General features: G+C 37.0%; 1 protein-coding gene across 2 annotated transcripts in view; it reads right to left on the bottom strand.

Annotated features, from left to right (window-relative positions):
• Positions 1-19,344, bottom strand: part of mapk12 (mitogen-activated protein kinase 12) — a 53,433-nt gene that overhangs the window by 11,029 nt on the left and 23,060 nt on the right. For both annotated transcript variants that reach the window (XM_018092105.2, NM_001017080.2), the window contains 4 exon segments: positions 10,933-10,962; positions 9,680-9,727; positions 4,001-4,115; positions 1,123-1,194 (listed from right to left, as the gene is read on the bottom strand). In XM_018092105.2, the coding sequence (XP_017947594.1) occupies positions 1,123-1,194; positions 4,001-4,115; positions 9,680-9,727; positions 10,933-10,962 (265 nt within the window).

Below are 19,344 nucleotides of genomic sequence, written 5' to 3'. Positions count from 1 at the left end.
AGTGCAGCGTTTCTGTGAGTGCTTATGGCTGTATTTAAATAGACCTTTCTGATAAAGCTTACTTAGCTTTTACCTTTCCTTCTCCTTTAAATATAAGGTAAATGGTGTTGGCAGCTTATTGACTCAAAAGTTGAGTCAAAAGTATGGGTTAACCCAAGCAATATCAACTGCAGAGGTTGGAAAAACCTGCAGGCCCAAAAGAGGCATGGGACCCCTATGTGTTTAGACTTTTGGCCGAAGTAACAAATATACAGGGCTGTGCAGAGCTGTCTGCATAACACAGTGGCTCTCAACCATCCTAATGCCGCAACCCTTTAATACAGTTCCTCATGTTGTGGTGACCCCCAACCATAAAATTATTCCTAAGACCATCGGAAATATGTGTTTTCCGATGGTCTTTGGCGATCCCTGTAAAGGTGTCATTCGACCCCCAAAGGGGTCCCAACCCACAGGTTGAGAACCGCTGGCATAACAGAATTATTAAATTACCTGCTTCTTTGGGGACTTTGCCATATTAGTATATCCTTCAATGTATTGCCACCTTGATATATAAACAAATTAAAATGTGCAGCAAAGATCAAACAAGATAAGCTTAATCTACAGATTGGTGTTGAATATAAGTCGATAACATGTCTAGTATTATTACATTGTGAACACTGTGAATTTTAACCACTCTATCCCCTCCTTATTAGGTTTAAGCTGGCCATACACGTGGCGATCTGACGATGTTGGTCGCACGAAACATCGTCAGATCCGTCACACACCGTCAGGGCTGAGTCGTCCGATATCAGTAGCTTCCTGCGATATCGGTCGACTCGCCGACATGCCATACACGCACCGAATCGGTGCGTGTATGGCCAGCTTAAGAGAGACCTAATTGGGACCTTTGAACATACTATTGTCTTGTGATCAACAAGATTTTAAGATTAAAAAAAAAAAACAAACAAAAAACAACAAAATGTAAGATTTAGTTCCACAGGGTACTGGTGCTGTATTTAAATCTGAGAGATAGAAACAAATGCTTCTTTATTTGAAAATGTTTGTTGTTATAAAAAATACTTGATAATCACATGACAGGTCTGGATCAGTAGCAGATCAAAAGCACTTAGAACAAAAGGATACGGTCATTTCCCTTGAAAAGTGGCCTCCCAGTGTACATCTCTGCCATGATACATCCAACAGACCAGATATCCACTAGGCAGAAAAAAAAGATGGTGATATAAAATATGCATCGCTGCCAAACACGGACAATATAGATTAAACATTGCAACCATTACAATTATCTGATTCTTCCAGGATAAATAAGATTCATTCTATGTTGAGTCAAACCTTCATTTGGAAGGATTAATTAGGAATAATAGTGTAAAAAGTAGTATAATGAAACATAATAAAAGCAGAATCAATAACACACATATACAGGTATGGGATCTGTTATATGGAAACCTGCTATCCAGAAAATTCCGAATTATGGGAAGGCCATCTCCCATAAACTCAATTTTAGTGAAATAATTCAGATTTTTTTTCTGTAATAATAAAAAGTACCTTGTATTTGATCCCAACTAAGATATAATTAATTCTTGTAGGAGGTAAAACACCCTATTGGGTTTATTTAATGTTTAAATTATTTTTTAGTAGGCTTAAGGTATGAAGATCCACATTACGGAAAGATTCCCAGGTCCCGAGCATTCTGAATAATAGGTCCCATACCTGTCTTATAATAACACTGGTGTTTGATTCCATGAAATGAATCACCTGTACAGTGTTTTTCTCACATATTCACAAAGAAACATAAATGAATGGGGAATATGCTGGCAGAACCGTCTATGCAGGGGTGTAGCTATCCCATAACCACACAGTGTTCCCAGGCAGGTTGGGAACAATGATTTACAATGTAGTAACTGAGCAAAAAACTAAATTAGCTGTGAAGCTGTTGTAGAAGAGTTTTCATAATTATTAAAATACTAGTGAATGTTTTCATTATCTGTTTTGTGTGATTTATTGTTCTTTTGAAATATTAATACCTCTGAACACTGCAGATCTATATAAAAATATATCACAGCCCATATTCACACACTTATTCGAAAAATAAAGCAATACAGGAACACTGCCATTTTAAGTCCTAAATTCAGCCCCTGGCTAATATAAGGCACTGTGCTCACACACAAACCAAGGGCGGGCACACACACACACACGCTAGGGTACATCATCTAATGAATGGACAGAGCTCTGTCTTTTACTCCCACACTTCTTCCTGTTACAATTAAAAGATGTTTATTTTCAGTGAGTGACACACAGAACATCACAAATTGATGGCTCAAGGTAAAAGGCCAATATTTTCTGATATATATTCCATTTTAAAAAAAACTTAATACGACACTTATCATCTGTTGGTTAAATACTGGTTTTGAAGGTAAAATCTTCCTTAAATGCAGTTTCATCCACAGATACATTAGTTAAGTTGTTTTTTAAGAGCTCTTACTAAAAACTTTTTTTTCCCGGGCAATCAGTGGAAACATGCTATGTTAGTGACTACATGAGCCAATAATTTGAATGCTACTGGGCACTTAGATACCTAAACCTACAGGTCACTGAAGAATTGCTCCATCAGCCTGCAAGACTTTCCTGGCACATTAAAAGGCATTGGACATTAAAACTGAACATTAAATGACAGTCTCTTGTACAGCTTCCTTTTGAGATACAAAGAGTTTGCATGACCAAACAATGTTCCATTGTGATGCCAATGGCTCTATATATGAACATTGCATACCAGTTCAGTTCATGCCCCCCCCCATATATATATATATATATATATATATATATATATATATATATATATATATATATAAATATATAAAAATAAAATTATTAAAACAGCTATTAAAAAGTTCCAGAAATTCAATTGTGTTTGGGAGTTTCTAGTCATTTACTTTCTTTTAACATTCTTCAGCACCCTCACCATATTTATTTGTATTTTTTTGAAATTTAAAGAAAGCAAAGCATAACTGGAAATGGAACAAAATCCTGCAGTTTCACATATTGTCCTTCTGTGCAGATGATAAAAGCTATTTGATAACATTTCAATAACCACTCATTGTGGGAGTGAAATTACTAGTATTTGTATGCCTACACTTCAGCTATATACTTTTTATTGTGTACTATGTTAGTAATGCGCCTACAGATGTGATCTAAATGCAGGTGACAAAATGCCTGAGAAAAGCTTCCTAGCTATTAACATAAAACTTGCTGTAGAAAGCCTGGCTCCTCACTGAGACATGCATTTATCTAGCAATGCACACATCTTAGCTAAACATTACATGCACAAAAGGACTGCCACTTGCCATAAATGAATGCCAAACAAACTTTTCGGCTGCATTGCCCCAGAATTTCATCACAGATTATTCTATAAAAATATATGCACAAAGGGACTGTCACTTACTTCTGTGCTTAAATCAATGCTAAACAAAAAACTTTTCAACTGAATTTTCACAAAAATTATATTTTAGATATTGTGGAAATACAGTCATCTAATGCATATTGTTTAACTCTGCTTTTTAGTGAAGATAAAAGGTTTGCTAAAAAAAATGGAAATAATAAATATAGCTTTGTTAGGAACCAATACATAACAAAAATATATGTCATGTGCATTTTATTTAAACCAAAAGATAAATTTTATGACTTGCTTACAAATCATTAGTATATTTAATATGATACGTGCAGCAATATGGCTCTAAATCAGTACTTATCTATTGCTTTAATTATGTGGCTTTTAGCCAGTGTGATGAAAAGCATAGCAGATAAGGAGTAATGCGCCCACGGAGTCACACACAGTTCCAGCTGCAGTAAATACCCATGTCATGCCTGATTCATACAAATGTCAAGAGAACCCTGCAGTTAACCATTTTAATATTCCCAATAAGAGCATGGAAAGAGGTGCATGAGGATACTTACGTAGATCAGTCATAGTCTGTCACATTTAATTAAAAGCTGAGTGAAGCATTACCTGTCTGAGTGTAGTGCATCCAATTGAGTATAACCTCTGGGGCTCTGTACCATCTGGTCACCACGTAACCAGTCATTTCACTATCTGTGTGCCTTGCCAGGCCAAAATCCAGAATCTGTAGAAAGAACAAAACCCACGTGCCTCTGTATGACTAGGTTAAACATTTCTAATCAGTAGACAGTCGTGTACTGAATGAAATCATCATATACCCAATATATCAGCAGGACTTTACTAAATCATCAGTAAGTCACTGACTTAGGTTAGTCTAAAAGAAGATCCTCAGATACTGGCATCTGTGTTTATTGAATAAGTGAAAACAGCCACAATGGTCTTTCTAATGAAGATAAGTATGATAATTAAAAGGGGTGGTTCACCTTCAAGTAAACTTTTAGTATATTACAGTATGGACAGTTCTAAGCAATGTTTCAATTGGTGTTCATTATTTTTTTTTATATTTTTATAATTATTTACCTTCTTCTTCTGGCTCTTTCCAACTTTCAATGGGGGTCATTGACCACAACAGCCAAAATACTATTGCTCTGTGAGGCAACAATTTTATTGTTAGTATTACTTTTTATTACTTATTTTTCTTTTCAGACCCTCTCCTATTCATTTTCGAGTCTCTCATTCAAACCACTCCCTGGTTGCTAAGATAATTTGAACCAGAAAACTGCTGAAATTCCAAATTGGAATACTAATGAAGACCAATTGCAATTTGCCTTAAATAACAGCACAGCCACCATGCACAAGGGTTTCATTTTTTATTGATTTTTACAGTGAGAGCTGTAAAGTTGTGGAATTCTCTCCCTCAAGAGGTTGTACTGGTACATTAGACAGCTTAACAAAAGAGATGATGGCTTTTAAGCAAGGAAGAAAATACAGGGATACTGAAATTAATTTTTAGTACAAAGTTGGTCCAGGGACTGGTCTGATTGCTGACTAGGGAGTTTTTTCCCCCTATAAGGCAAACTAGAGAGACTTCAGATGGTTGTTTCTGCACATTCCTTTGGACTAACTAGAAGTCGGGCAGGTTCCAATTAGACAAAAACCTGTATCATCTACTACAGTTAATGAAAACCTAATGTAGCAAATGCTGACAGCTGAAAGATGAATGATGCTGTTCTTTATTATCATTGAGACTGGAAAGTTAGGAGGCTTCCCCTTTGCCCTTGGCATCTCAGGCTAAATAATACAAAAAATACATGAAGGCTTTGGGAAACAAATTTGACAGCTAGTGAAGAAACTTAAAGGAACAGTAACACAAAAAAATGAAAGTGTATAAAAGTAATAACAATATAATGTACTGTTGCCCTGCATTGCTACAACTGGTGTTTGCCTCAGAAAGACTACTATAGTTTATATAAGTTAGCTGCTGTGTAGCCATGGGGGCAGCCATTCAAAGGAGAAAAGGCACAGGTTACTTAGCAGATAACAGATAAACCCCCATTATATGGGGCTTATCTACTAGTTATCTGCTATGTAACCTGTGCCTTTTCTCCTTTTTTCCAGCTTGAATGGCTGCCCCCGTAGCTACACAGCAGCTGATTTATATAGTAGCTTTTCTGTAGCAAAAACACCAGTTTTTTGCAGAGCAACAGCACATTATATTCTAATTACTTTAAAACACTTTAATTTTTTGATGTTACTGTTCCTTTAAAGGGAAACTATTGTGAAAATGAAAATGTAGTGGAAGCTTCATGATACGGCAATAAGAAACTTTTAAAATATAATCTATTAAAAATTCAACACCGTTTTTGAAATAATTACATTTATCTTCGCTATCACTCTCTCAGCATCTGTTTCTCTTCACTCTTTCTTAATGCAGGAGATGGGTGTCAGATTTTCATTGAATGATCCAATATAACTTTGGGGGGCTTCCCTTTTGAAGCAGATGTAATAAAGCTCAAATAACTGATTCCAGCAAAAACAAAATCTAACAAAATAACTGACTTTGGCACAAACCCTACATGTAGAGAGAAAGGTTATCTGGTGATTTAAAAAAAAAATGATTAAAAAAAATATATAGATATATATGTTTTAGGCCCCCCCCCCCTGCAGAGAAGGACATTCCCCACCTCATTGGTTTTTAACTTCACCTACGGGTGGGAGATATCGGGTGATTTTAGGCTAATTTGGATCAAATTAGAACGCCGGTAATAGGTGCAGTCGGTTCGGGGACCGCATCAACGAGCCAATGTGGTCCCCGATCTGACTAAATTTTTTAACCTGCCCGATATTTGGCCAGATGTCAGTTGGGCAAGCCCGTCGTTTGTGTGTATGGCCACCTTAATATAGATGGCCAAAGCCCCATGTACAATAAACTGCACTCATGTGAGGACACCTATCCAAGACACAGCACCTCTCTCTGAAAAGATTTTCAATAAAGTTAGATCACATCAAGAATGACCAGACTGCCTATCCATGGATAACATTTTATGGGGATAAGACAGCCATAAAGATAAATAAATAAATGCTGCTACAAATGCAAAATTACTGAAATGATTTATACATTTAGTTACATATTTTATCATTTTTTTTGGACAAATGTTACTACATGACTGCATTTAACCCCAATTTTAAAAATAATTAAAAAAGACTGTTAGCAGATACTTTTAGTGCTAAATAACATGCAGTTCCTATAGCAGGAGACATAATATAAAAGGTGGTAAATCACATTTAAATAGACAACAAAACCTCAACCCACAAACAAGAGTCTGCCAAGTCTGGGTTAACGTTACAGCAAATCTACATTAGTACTGAAACTGAGAGAAACGGTCAGAGCCAGCTGTGCCCTGTGGGTTACACCTGGCGCAGAAGGATTTCTACTACTGAATGATGTTATTCTAGTTGAAAAAAAAGCTATTTCCAGTTTAAGGTTAAAATTGAACTTAAATCCAATATGTTTTTATATCACAGAAATCTGAATTGGTTTAATCCTAAAGATTATGTAATTGAATGTGTTAACAGGAGCTAGAGAACATGTGTGGGACAAACAGCACTGTGCCATTCAAATAAATAACTGAGCAGATGCCTGACAACGTATAAAGACATTTTGACTATAATAAAGTTGGTTAAATGCCAGATCATTAGCCAGTGGAAAATAAAAACACAGTGTAGTGCTGCAGACTGGATAAACTGAACCCTGGGGTCTCAGATTGACCCTTTATTTCATTGACACCTACTGATTACTTAAAGGTCTTCCTGCACATTAAGTCCATAAAGCACCTTGGTACAGACAGAAAGCAAGTGTTAGAACAAAAATACATTTTTACAAAAGGCACACCGGAGAGAGAGCCATGAGGAAAAAATGGCCCATGGGCTCCTCTGCAATTTTTCTATCTCTCCATAACCTCCCCAAAGGGCAGAAGGAATGTTCCAGCTGTATTTCAGTGGGACATAATGAATGAACTATGAAGAAAATACCTGCATCTAACTAGAGAATAGGTTCACCCCTTCTATATTCAATTGCTGGCAGCCTGGGTCAGCTGTATTATGTAAACTAATCCGAGTATCTATGTCTGCAACTATAGATTAATGATTTCAAAATTCCTACATATCTGTCCACAGAATGGTAAAACAAGCTGGGCAAAACAAAGGGGATATACCAAACGTTTTAGCTTGCTAGGTTTAGCCAATAAGTTCATTTGACTTGTATCTTACAGTGCCATCTCCAGGATTTATAAAGAGTTACGATTAAAGAAAATAAAAAGAGGCTCCCTCTATGTATGAAAATATTGCACAAGATAAACATGATGCAAATGATGTGCTGTTAGGGTATTGTATATTTATTGTATAATGCTTTGACAATGGTGCAATGTTTCATTTTGTTATAGATTTGATATATGGCATTACTGAATGCGCACCTCATGGAATGTAGGAATCCCAGAAATGTTGTGTGGAGCACGGTGATGTGGAAATAAATAATGTGTTATTGTTAGTTTTGGATTATGGAATTTTCCACTGTTTGTTGCAATTACACCTCTGTTTATTTTGCCAACTGGCAACTGGCTAAGGATGACTGGAGATGTAGGATATAATTATAAAGCCCCCTGGAAGCTTGGGCTCTGTGTAATAAATGGCAACTGATAAAGCCCCCTCTCTGATCCTACCAATAAAACTACTGGGGGCACTAGGCAGAAAACATGCACCACTTGAGGTAAGATGTTTTATCAATCAGCTGCCTTGTTGACAGAGAACTCAGTATTCCTCAGAAGTCTGGAGTGTTTTCACTAGCACATATCCAAACACATTCTGCATTTTCACTGGAAAGTAGATAATTGTAGTTTACATTTTCACTGTTTCAAGGAATAAACTTGAAAACTGAATTCAGGGTGTACCTAACATATGGGCACCCCCAGTGAGTTGAACGTCCCTTGTATTTTAAAGGACATATTTATTATGCTGTGTAATACAAATTCGCCAAAAAAAATGGCGTAAAAAGCTGTATAAACTAAACGGAGAAGATCGCCGTCCAAACGCAAGATTTTACACAAGTTCTGGTGGAAGAAAAAATGTGTAAAAAATTATGCAAATTTTTTTTTACAAAGGCATTTTTTTTTATAAGGTTTTACATGGCAAAGCCTGGCCATGTGTGGTGAATCTTCTCGCCAGTTTTTACACAGCATAATAATAATAATAATAAGTCTTATGTAATAAAAGTTTGCCTAGGTGCAGTAACCCATAGAAACCAATCAGCAGGTAAAAATTACTGGTTACCTGTTTAAAAGCAAAAATCTTGTTGGTTGGCTACCGGTTACTGCAACTGGGCAAAATTAGTGCCTTTTATTACATATGGTGTCTAGCATTTTAATCTCCTCAATAAGCTGCAGCTCTGTTATGCTTTATGGCTGAGATGCAAACTAACTGCAACAGCTAATTCTCAGTATGATATTGGCCTCAGGTTATATACCCAGCAAGAAGTGTCTGCAATGCAATCACATGGCAACATAAATGTTATTTTCATGCTGCTCTGTGGGGCTTTGCAGGTGTGCCTCTGCCATGAAACAAGGCAAGAGGCATATTTACCAAGGTTGGCAAAAGAATCTGATAACTTTAAAGCTTTACTTTTTTTCACAGGGGATCACTGGGCAAAAACTGTTTTTGAATAATTGAGCAGAGCCCTCTTTACCTCCTACATCAATTATTTGTTGAATAATTGTTTATAATGTTTAATGTATATGACATTTTTTGTACAGTACTGCAGAATAAGTTAGTGCTTCATAAAGATTTGCCAGTAATAAAATGAAATTGTAAAAAAAAAAATATAAATGTACATTGAATATACAATATACATTTCAGTTATTTTAAAGCTATTTGTAATTGTTATTAACATTTATAGCAGTATTTGTTTATCTATTTCTATTCTCTGGCTTTCACTCTTAAAACAGTATAGCAGTTTATCCTCCAGATATGTTATTTCTGTTGGTTTCGGCTACATTGTTCCAGAAGTAAGCAGTCAGAACTAGAAGTGTACAAATTTGTCCTTTTTGATCTTTTATGTGACAAAAAGTGACATGATTTTAAGGATTTGGTTTGGCCAGGATTATGGATTCAGTATGAATCCTGTTGACAAAGGTTGAATCTTGCCCGAATCCTGAACCAAATCCTGCATTTGTTACATTCATTTTATGAAAACTAGATATATTTATTACCAAAAGAGATGCAGTACTAAATACATACCTTTAACTCACAGTCTTCATTTACTGCAAGATTTCCAGGCTTTAAATCCTAAAGGCAGAAAAATAATCCATTGCTGTTTAGCTCTAATGACCAGAAGCAATTAAACTAATTAAGTAGTTTTTTTTAATGTATCCATAGTAACACTTGTTTTTTTTCTGTGTATTATTCCAACTTTGTCCCTCTAGATGACATACTTCCAAATAAGCAAAAAGAACTATACAGTAACACAAACTACAAATATTAACTCAAATATTAATGTAGAGCCAAATTTAAGCTGATAAAAAAGCACAGAGGAGGAAGCCTATTAGCACATTTTTCTATTTGCACTTTCAGATGTCTGTAGCTTGTTTTGACTTGCATACAAATTGTTCCAATGGAAGTGACTTTTACACTATGTAACATAGTGGTGGTGGTATCATTCAGTGGCATGGCACAGGCTGGAAGTGAGCTCTAGGTTAGATGAATGCACAAATCAAAAGGGTGCAAAAATAGTGAAACTATGCCACAATTGAGATGTATTTTGCAGAATATTGCTCCACTATAGTCATGCTTACTATACAATGCATTAAGCATTTTCTACATGTGCAAAGCAGTTCCAAAAGCAAGTGTTTTGTACGCAGGCGGAGAGAAGTGAACCTCACTCCTAGCCAACTACAAGGAGCGGAGACTGGCATTTTTGCCCAACTGCTGCTCCAGGTAGCTGCACTTAGGCCGACAGTGACTGTCAGAAAAACTACACACAAAGCAGGAAGGGATTTCTTATTATAAAATCAAAGCTTACATTAAAGAGAACTGCAGGTCTTCAGTAGATCTACCACTATTCTCAATTCAGTTTAGAGACTGAAACACTAGCATGAGTTTGGCTAATGGCTCTTTAAACACCCACTTTTTTATTGAAGTAGATATGAGCCACAGAAAAAGATTAAGTCTCATTTATAGGTCTATGAATTTACTATATTCTTGCAAGTCGCCATGAAACACTGCAAATGCTTCAGTAATGAAGCTCTGCTTATCATATAGGCACAGAAATAAACTCATGAGATTAGGCTAAAAAACATGAGCACCTAATTAGTACTAAGCCTCAGTGTATAAATTCAGTTCCCTGTAATGCACATCTTGGGGAGTTTCTTAATCTTTAAAATGATAAGAAAAATTAATATTACACTCAGCACATTAAAAGCAAATTAACAAATGCATTTCAGTAATATACAACATATTAAAGATGTTCTCAGTTAAAGCAGCTATTTACTTACCCTGTGGATGATTCCAGCTGAATGAATGTACTATAGAAATGAAACATAAAAAAAGATTTTAAATCACAGCTTTAACTTGTGTCAAGAAATGATATAAATGCCTGGCATGTTACCAACAAACCAAGGGCTTGCAACATGTAGGAAAATTATTTTTAAAAACATAAAAGGAAATCAGTCGGAAATTTTTTTCCGAGTACAAATGTTAAAATTATAAAAACATGATACACAAGTCTAAATGTATTTCTAGTTTTCACTGCAATTAAATCAGCCTTGTGGGGGTATCTTTGAGCTGGTCTACACCTGGGCCTCTATGCCTGATAGTCATTCCACTACCTATTTTCATATAGGTTGCTGTTACTAGGCAAGTAGCAAACTTAGATGTTTGTTTTAAACAGCTGACCAGTGAATGCTAGTTGCTGATAAGTTGCTATGCATTACTAGATAAGTAATAAATATAAAGGAATACTGCCATGGGAAAACATGTTTTTTCAAAAACATCAGTTAATAGAGCTTCTCCAGCAGAATGCTGCATTGTGATCTGTTTTTTAAAAACACAAACAGATTTTATTATATTTAATTTTGAAATTTCACATGGGGCTAGCCATATTCTTCATTTCTCAGGGTGCCACAGCCGTGTGACCTGTGCTCTGATAAACCTCAATCACACTTTACTGCTGCATTGCAATTTGGGGTGATATCACCCCCCTGCCTTTCCCCTCCAGCAGCTGATCAGCAGAACAATGGGAAGGTAGCAAGATAGCAGCTCCCAGTAGGTATCAGAATAGCACTCAATAGTAAGAAAGCAAAGTCCGGGTTGGGACTCCTCTAGTTACATGGAAGTAGGAGAAACAATAGGTTATCTGAAAGCAGTTCTAATGTGTAGCGCTGGCTTTAAAAGCTCAGAATCAGGCGCAAGGCACTAATGGCTGCATGCGCAGATTTTCATTAAGGCTAGGGTTGGCTAAACCTACCCAAACGGTCTGGCACCCAATTAAAAAAATAATCCTTACTGATTAGCTTGTACTTTAAACAGCTCCGTGGTGGAAAGGTCTTTCCATTTCTGCAGGGTCTGATGCTGTTGTAACCAGTTGCACTCTGATTGGATCTTTCTGCTTGTAGCTTCTCCAATCAGAGTGCAGCTCTTTTTACAGACTGTACATTCTACCAATCAAAAGGTAGGTGGGGCTGGAGAGATTTCAGGCACTAAGGGCTGTGGCACACAGGGAGATTAGTCGCGGGCAACTAATCTCCCTAAAATGCCATCCTACAGGCGAAAATGTAAATCTCTGGTGGGATGGCATACGCGTCCAGCGCAATTTCCCAAAATTGCAGAAGTTTCCTCGCAAGATAACTTCGGGAAATTGCGGCGCCGCGTATGCCATCCCACCGGCGATTTACATTTTCACCCGTGGGATAGCATTTTGGGGAGATTATTCGCCCCCGCGAAAAGGGAGATTTGTCACGGGCGACTAATCTCCTCATGTGCCGCAGCCCTAAAGGCACTTGGGAGAGAAGATTTAAAAAAGATATGTAAGGTTTAACATGAACTGCTCACTAATTGAAGCTTTGCTGCAAATTTTATTCCCTCTTCCACAGTCACTATATAGGTTCTGGAGTCAAAGTAAATTGTTCTTTCATTTTGCATATCTCGTGGCATGGGTTAACACAGGGCTGAAGGAGACATAAATAAATAGGAAAGCAGGATAATAGAGTGAGAGTAAAAAGTGATGTGTGGGTGAAAAATGTATTGCCTTCCTCTGTCACTGACCCCAGCAGCCAAAACTATTGCTCTGTGAGGCTACAATTTTATTGTTATTGCTACTTTTTATTATTTATCTTTCTATTCAACCACCCTACTATTCATATATCAGTCACTCTCTCAAACCACTCCCTGGTTACTAAGGTAAATTGGACCCTAGCAACCACATGCTGAAATTCTAACTGGAGAGCTGCAGAACAAAAAGTTAAACAATGAGAAAACTACGGGTATGGGACCTGTTATCTGGAAACCTACTATCCAGAAAGTTCCAAATTATAGAAAGGCCATCACTCATACACTCCATTTTAAGGAAATAATTCAGATTGTTACAAAATACTTCATTTTTCATTTTCTCTGTTATAATAAAACAGTACCTTGTACTTGATCCCAGCTATGATAAAATGAATCCTTATTGGAGTCAAAACAATTCTATTGGGTTTATTTAATGCTTAAATGATTTTTTAGCAGACTTAAGGTAGGGAGATCCAAATTATGGAAAGACCCCTTATCTGGAAAATCCCAGGTCCCGAGCATTCTGGATAACATGTACCAATAATAAAAAATGAAGACCAACTGAAAATTGTCTCAGAATAATACTCTCTACATCAGTGATCCCCAACAAGTGGCTCGTGAGCAACATGTTGCTCCCCAACCCCTTGGATGTTGCTTCCAGTGGCCTCAAAGCAGCTGCTTATTTTTGAATTTTTGGTAAGGAGGCAAGTTTTGGTGCCATAAAAACCAAGTATAATGCCAAACAGATCCTTCTATAGGCTGCCAGTCCACATTGGGGCTATTAAGTAGCCAATTATAGCTCTTATTTGCACCCCCGTGAACCTTTTTCATGCTTGTGTTGCTCCCCAACACTTTTTCCATTTGAATGTGGCTCACGGGTATAAAAGGTTGGGGATCCCTGCTCTACATCATACTAAAAGTTAACTCAAAAGTAAACAACCCCTTTAAGCTGCAAAGTGTGTTTTAGAGGAGTGTTGTCTAAAGCTTTTTCCATGTGATGGCTTAGTTCTTTACCACACACCATGTGCGCAAGCAAAATATGATAAAATCATATGGGAATCATAATGATGTTCTAAATTGCTATAATTACCGCACAGGCCTTTACCACAGCACTCTTTAAGAGTAAAAAGGAATCTCCCTCAGAAACGGATAAAGCTCAGCAGTAAAATATATAAGATGTTGATACAGGCAGGTCCACAAAAACAGAAGAGATAAACATGGTTAGTATTGTTAATTTATTCACATGCTGAATGTTGATCCAGCAAGAAATTTCTCTGCTTGCCTTGAACTCACAGAAAATATTTAGTTGCTACAGAACAAGAAACCAATTACTATATCAGTTTATCTACAGCAAAATGTTTTTCAGAACCATAAAACGTATGTAACTATGTTAGTCATATCCTTCTGGAATTAATGTGATGGATCATAAAAATATGGCGGGGAGAAATGATTCTAAAAATACACTGCTAGCTATCCAATGCTACAGATACACATCACGTCAGTGATTCCTTTTTTCACCTACTTTTGATAATCACAGGGGGGACTTGCACTTCCTGTATTACAATTTTAGCACACTGAGTTTCATTAAAAATATGTGTATGTGTGTATATTTATGTGTATCTATCTATATACAAACAAAAGTAAGGGATCCAAAAACCCGATATCCAGAAAGCTCCATAGAGTTCATTCTGTGCAAATATTTCACATTTTTTTAAATTATTCCCTTTCTTTCTGTATTAAGCATCAAAGCAATTTTATTGGGTGGTGACTCAATGGTCTTTACCCAATAAAATAATTTTAAAGATTTATAAGACCTGTGAGCGTGGACCCCTGTTTAAGATTGTGGATATGCATATAGTGAGTGTACTGCACCTTGGTGCATTTGTATATGTATGTATGTATGTATGTATGTATGTATGTATGTATGTATACATATATAAGAGAATCATATCTGCCTGGATACATTCCAAAGTGCATCCAAACACACATAAATCAAGGGTCCACACTCACAAGTATAGAAAAGCAAAGTAAACTTTATTGTGGACAAACGTTTTGGCTACCTCTCAAGCCTTTAAGTTCATATCTTTTGTTGGTTTTGGTGCTTTTTTTCCCCACTTGTAATGACTCCATTCACCTCCCGTTCCAGCCACAGTGCATGTAAATAGGCTGGTTGTTCACCCTGCATTTACTTTAAAAACGGCTAGGGAGCTGGCCAAAACATTAGTCTCTGCAATAAAGCTCACTTTCTTGCTCCACAGCCAGGTGTGTATAAATGCACAGGCTGCGTTATGTGTGGTACCCTTATGTTGGGCACATCTTTTGTGCACTCGTACACTGGCAAGAGATCCACCATTAGTTAGACATAGAATTAAGCGCACCATGTCTGTATTATTAAATGCCCATGTGGCTACCTCTATTGTGGTAAGACAAAAAAGTTATTAAAAGAATGAATCAGCATGCTCCAAACCAGCATAATGGCTGCTTAAGATCCAGATAGGGCCACCAAGAGTAAGCATAGAAAACAAGAGTCTGGCTGCTCTTGATAAAGCAGTTAATAGACAGACTCATAGGAAAAGCAATCATGATTGTTTGCCTGAGCCCTTGAATCAGGCACCCATTTTAATTGTGAAGGAAGCAGTAGAGTACATTTATCTCAACAATTAAGAAAACCTTAGCAGACCTTGAAACGTCTCGCTTGCAAGAGTAGGAATGTAACGTGTAGAAACACGAGACTGAACAGAGTGTCAGGGAGAAATAATTTTAAAGAATGCAAGGCTTGTCTTGACAATGCCTGACTGTACACATTACCATTCATCTAAGAAGCAATGAACAACCATAAATCTAAAAGTGGACACATTTTCAAGGCCTTTACATGGACCAAGAATAAGGAAAGATATTGGGTGGGTATATCTGAATTCAAGGAACAGTAACTATAAAATATATATATTTTGTATTTTTTTTTTTTTAATTTGCATGCTATTAGACAACATAAGGCCATATACAAAATGTATTTGGCTATACTATAATACCAGAAATTTATGCACAAACAAAATGAAAAAAGAACAGGGAAAGGAGGACATAGTACACCCAGCGTTGTACACTGGGGTTGCCACCTCAGGGCCCCCCACCCCAGTCACTCCTGCACATGGCCATCCCCATGCCAGTCCCTCACCACCACCATACGCAGTCTACCTGCTTCCTTCCAAATTGGGGATGGCAGCGCCCACAGGTAATGGCAGTGAGTGGGCCCATCCCATTTACAGCACTACACTCAAAGAATATATAAATGCTCCCTAGTCTACAAAAAGAATGTCCTGTCTGTGATGCAACATGGACTTGTTACTTCCACTAACCTGCAAAGCAGTATGCATAGTTTTGTCTGTACAAAATGTTAGTAGCCTTAGTTAAGATAAACAAATGACAAATCACCTCAAATAACATCAGGATTTTGACGTGGGATTCTCCTAACCCACAACTACAGCTTCCACCTAAGTGCAGGCACACAGTAGAGCACAGCATAAGTCGGCCTGAAAAGGCAAAAGCAGGCGTCTTCAGGCTGACCTACACTCCACTCAGCTGTGTGTGCCTGCAATGAGGCAGAAACTGTAGTTTTCAGTGCAAGCACAAAAAGCAGTGTAGGCAAGCAGATCCACTTCTTTCAGCCTGACAGAAAAGTGCAGGGCTGAGAGAGTTGAACAAACCGCTCCATGTGCCCAGGGCCTAAAATGCATTTTTATATAGAATACAGAGTGCATTAAGTGCCAGGTAACTATGCCAGTGTCTCAAAAATTACATGAATCACCAACTGAATGTTTGCTCTCGCTGTTCTTCCTGCAGCTAAATAGACAATACTAACCTCCTATTGATTGCCATGGGTTACTTCCCAGGTGCAAATTCGTTCAGTGTTGGTAAATGAGGCTGACTGTGTTACGCAACACTGATGCCACTGAAAACTATATTGCTGGGGACACCAATATAGGGTGGGTGCCACTATATTATGAAATGCTGGGGCCACTGTACTATGAATTTCTGGGGTTACCTCAGCTTCTGCAAGAATGTTAATAAGCACACGTTTACTCGTGTGGTTATTTAAAATCACTTTAATTTCAGATTGAATCAGTGTGTTGGTCTTGATACGTGTCACGGAAGCTTACAGGGTGATGCAGATACAGGTTTCAAAAACTGGTTTTCTGAAAATCAAAGCACACTAATATACTAGTCCTTGTCAAATAGAAGAAATGTTACTACAGGTTTAGTTCTGCTTTAAACAAAGTTTTTAACACACAAAAAACATAGTGTAGTTGCCCACAGCAACCAATGATATATTTTTCCCCATTTTCAGCTGTATTGTAAAATGTAAATAAAAAGACAATGAGATTATTTGTATTCTGTCTTTACAGGTATAGGATCTGTTATCTGGATACCCATTATTCAGAATGCTCTGAATTATGGGAAGGCCATCTCCCATAGACTACATTTTAAGCTAATAATTCTGATTTGTAAAAGTGATTTCCATTTCTTCTGTGATTCTAACAGAACTGCATGAATCTCTATTGATGGCAAAACAACCCTATTGGGTCTATATGTTTAAATGATTTTTACCAGACTTAGGGGTGGATTTACTAATGTTCAAGCATTTGGTTCCTAAAACTATGTGTGTGTTTTTTTTTTTTTAAAGCAGGCTTTTAAAAAAATAAAAATATTGGCACCTGAAATTCGAATTCCAGTGGCTTGTGCCAAAGTAATCATTGCTGATTGGTTGTTATGGGTAATTAAACTATTGCAATTTATTATTATATTTGCATTTATTTTCTGCATTTTTAGATGCACTGTTCCTCTTTTTAGTGCTTATTCAATATACCTAACCCCAATAAAGATATTAATATTTTTGTTTCTTTTGGAGTTTAAATATATTTTTAGAAAGAAAAAATAAGGAATCATATATGACCTTGAAATGCACAAAGACCAGATAAGCCAGCCTTCGCAGTAAATCACGAATTTAGCGGTATTCATAGCAGATACAATAGTAACATTGAGTGATTCAACAAAAGATGTCCTTGTAGCCTTCAACTAAATATAAATTGATTTCTTTAGCACTGCACATTGCCAACAACTAAAGCATGTACGAGGCTGAAAGATAACGGATACCTACAGGTTATCATTGCCACCTGACTAGTATTTTCCTATCTGAGCACTACACTGTATGAGGGAGGGGTGGGCAGGGCTACATACATACATAGGCAGGAGGTACAGCCTGCATCAGGGCCCTGTCTTTACCACCTGCCCTAATGGTGCCATGTGGTAAGGACTTGGTTTCTGACACTGCTCTCTTCACTGAGCACTGGATTCTTTATTTTATGATGCCCTTGGCCCAAGTGCTCTGTATGTGAGCACTAAGGAAAACTCTCTTACACCCTTTAGTACGCTTATGCTCCCAGAGATTGTAAATGCCCTCTTAAATGTTACCTTCTGTACTTTATATAAAAGAACTTTGCATGTTCCATAATTAAAAAACCTCCATAGCTGTTTTGGCAGACCTGATGTTCTATACAAGATTTAATAGACATGGAAATGTTTTATGAAATTGTGTGTCTCTTTAAAAGTATCAGTTTCAGCAATCAGTTTCTAGTAAACAGTAATTCTGCCGAAACAAAAACCACACCAATCAGTGTCATCCCAGCTAAGATTGTAAGGGAAGGCATGGGCATGGGTTTACCTTCAAACTGGCATTTAAAAAGCTATACACACTGGGTAGAATAGAACAAATTTTTGAAAAACAGAAAAAAAAAAAAAAAAAGAATATTGGCTGCAAATTGTATCAGAATATCAGTTTCTACATTACTTCCAAATTAAACAAATGTAATGTAATATACTAATGTAAATGTGTACTTCCCATTTAAACATCAGTTTCTAGGATTTGCTTCTGTGGAAAATAAAGACTTGAGGAGTGGATGAACAGCATATAAGCCTAAGGTTTCTAGCTAAGCAACTAATTGCTCAACACAAGAAGTGCTTTGTAAGGTCATATGTTACAATGCATACTGAGATATATGGATGCTAGATCAGGACAGGTGAGAGTCACTGAGCCAAGCCATAAGGTGGCTCATAAGCAAACAAACTGTGTGCCTTAGGGCAGGGGTACAAGGGGAGATTAGTCACGCCACGACAAATATCCGTTGTCGCGGGCGACTAATCTCCCCACTGTGTCACTGCCCTTACACCACTGAGAGGTGTTGCGTATGGCATAAGTCTAAAACATTCAAAAATACAAACCAATTCTCAAATGTAACACATGCCAAAGCTGCTAAATCAGATGTGTCAAAACAGCATACAGATAGGTCACAAGTGGCTAATAATAAACATACTTGAAAATAAAATCAATTACAGAATTTATAGGATAAGCATTGCTTACCTCACTCCTAAAATAAGCACTTACCAGTACATGCAAGTGTCCTTTTGCAGCCTAATAAGCCATACATGTTATCAAGAGTTTTCCATATCACAACCTTGTATGCATTATCAGTACTGGCTTGGTGTGATATAGGTATGTTTGTAGGTAAGAGACATGAATATCTTATATTATTATGAATATATTATATTTACAGTATAAGTAGCCAACATTTTTCATAGTCTATAAGAAG

The sequence above is a fragment of the Xenopus tropicalis genome, chromosome 3 (assembly GCF_000004195.4).
Source record: "Xenopus tropicalis strain Nigerian chromosome 3, UCB_Xtro_10.0, whole genome shotgun sequence".
Classification (NCBI taxonomy): Eukaryota; Metazoa; Chordata; class Amphibia; order Anura; family Pipidae; genus Xenopus; species Xenopus tropicalis.
This window is presented reverse-complemented; position numbering and strand designations above follow the sequence as displayed.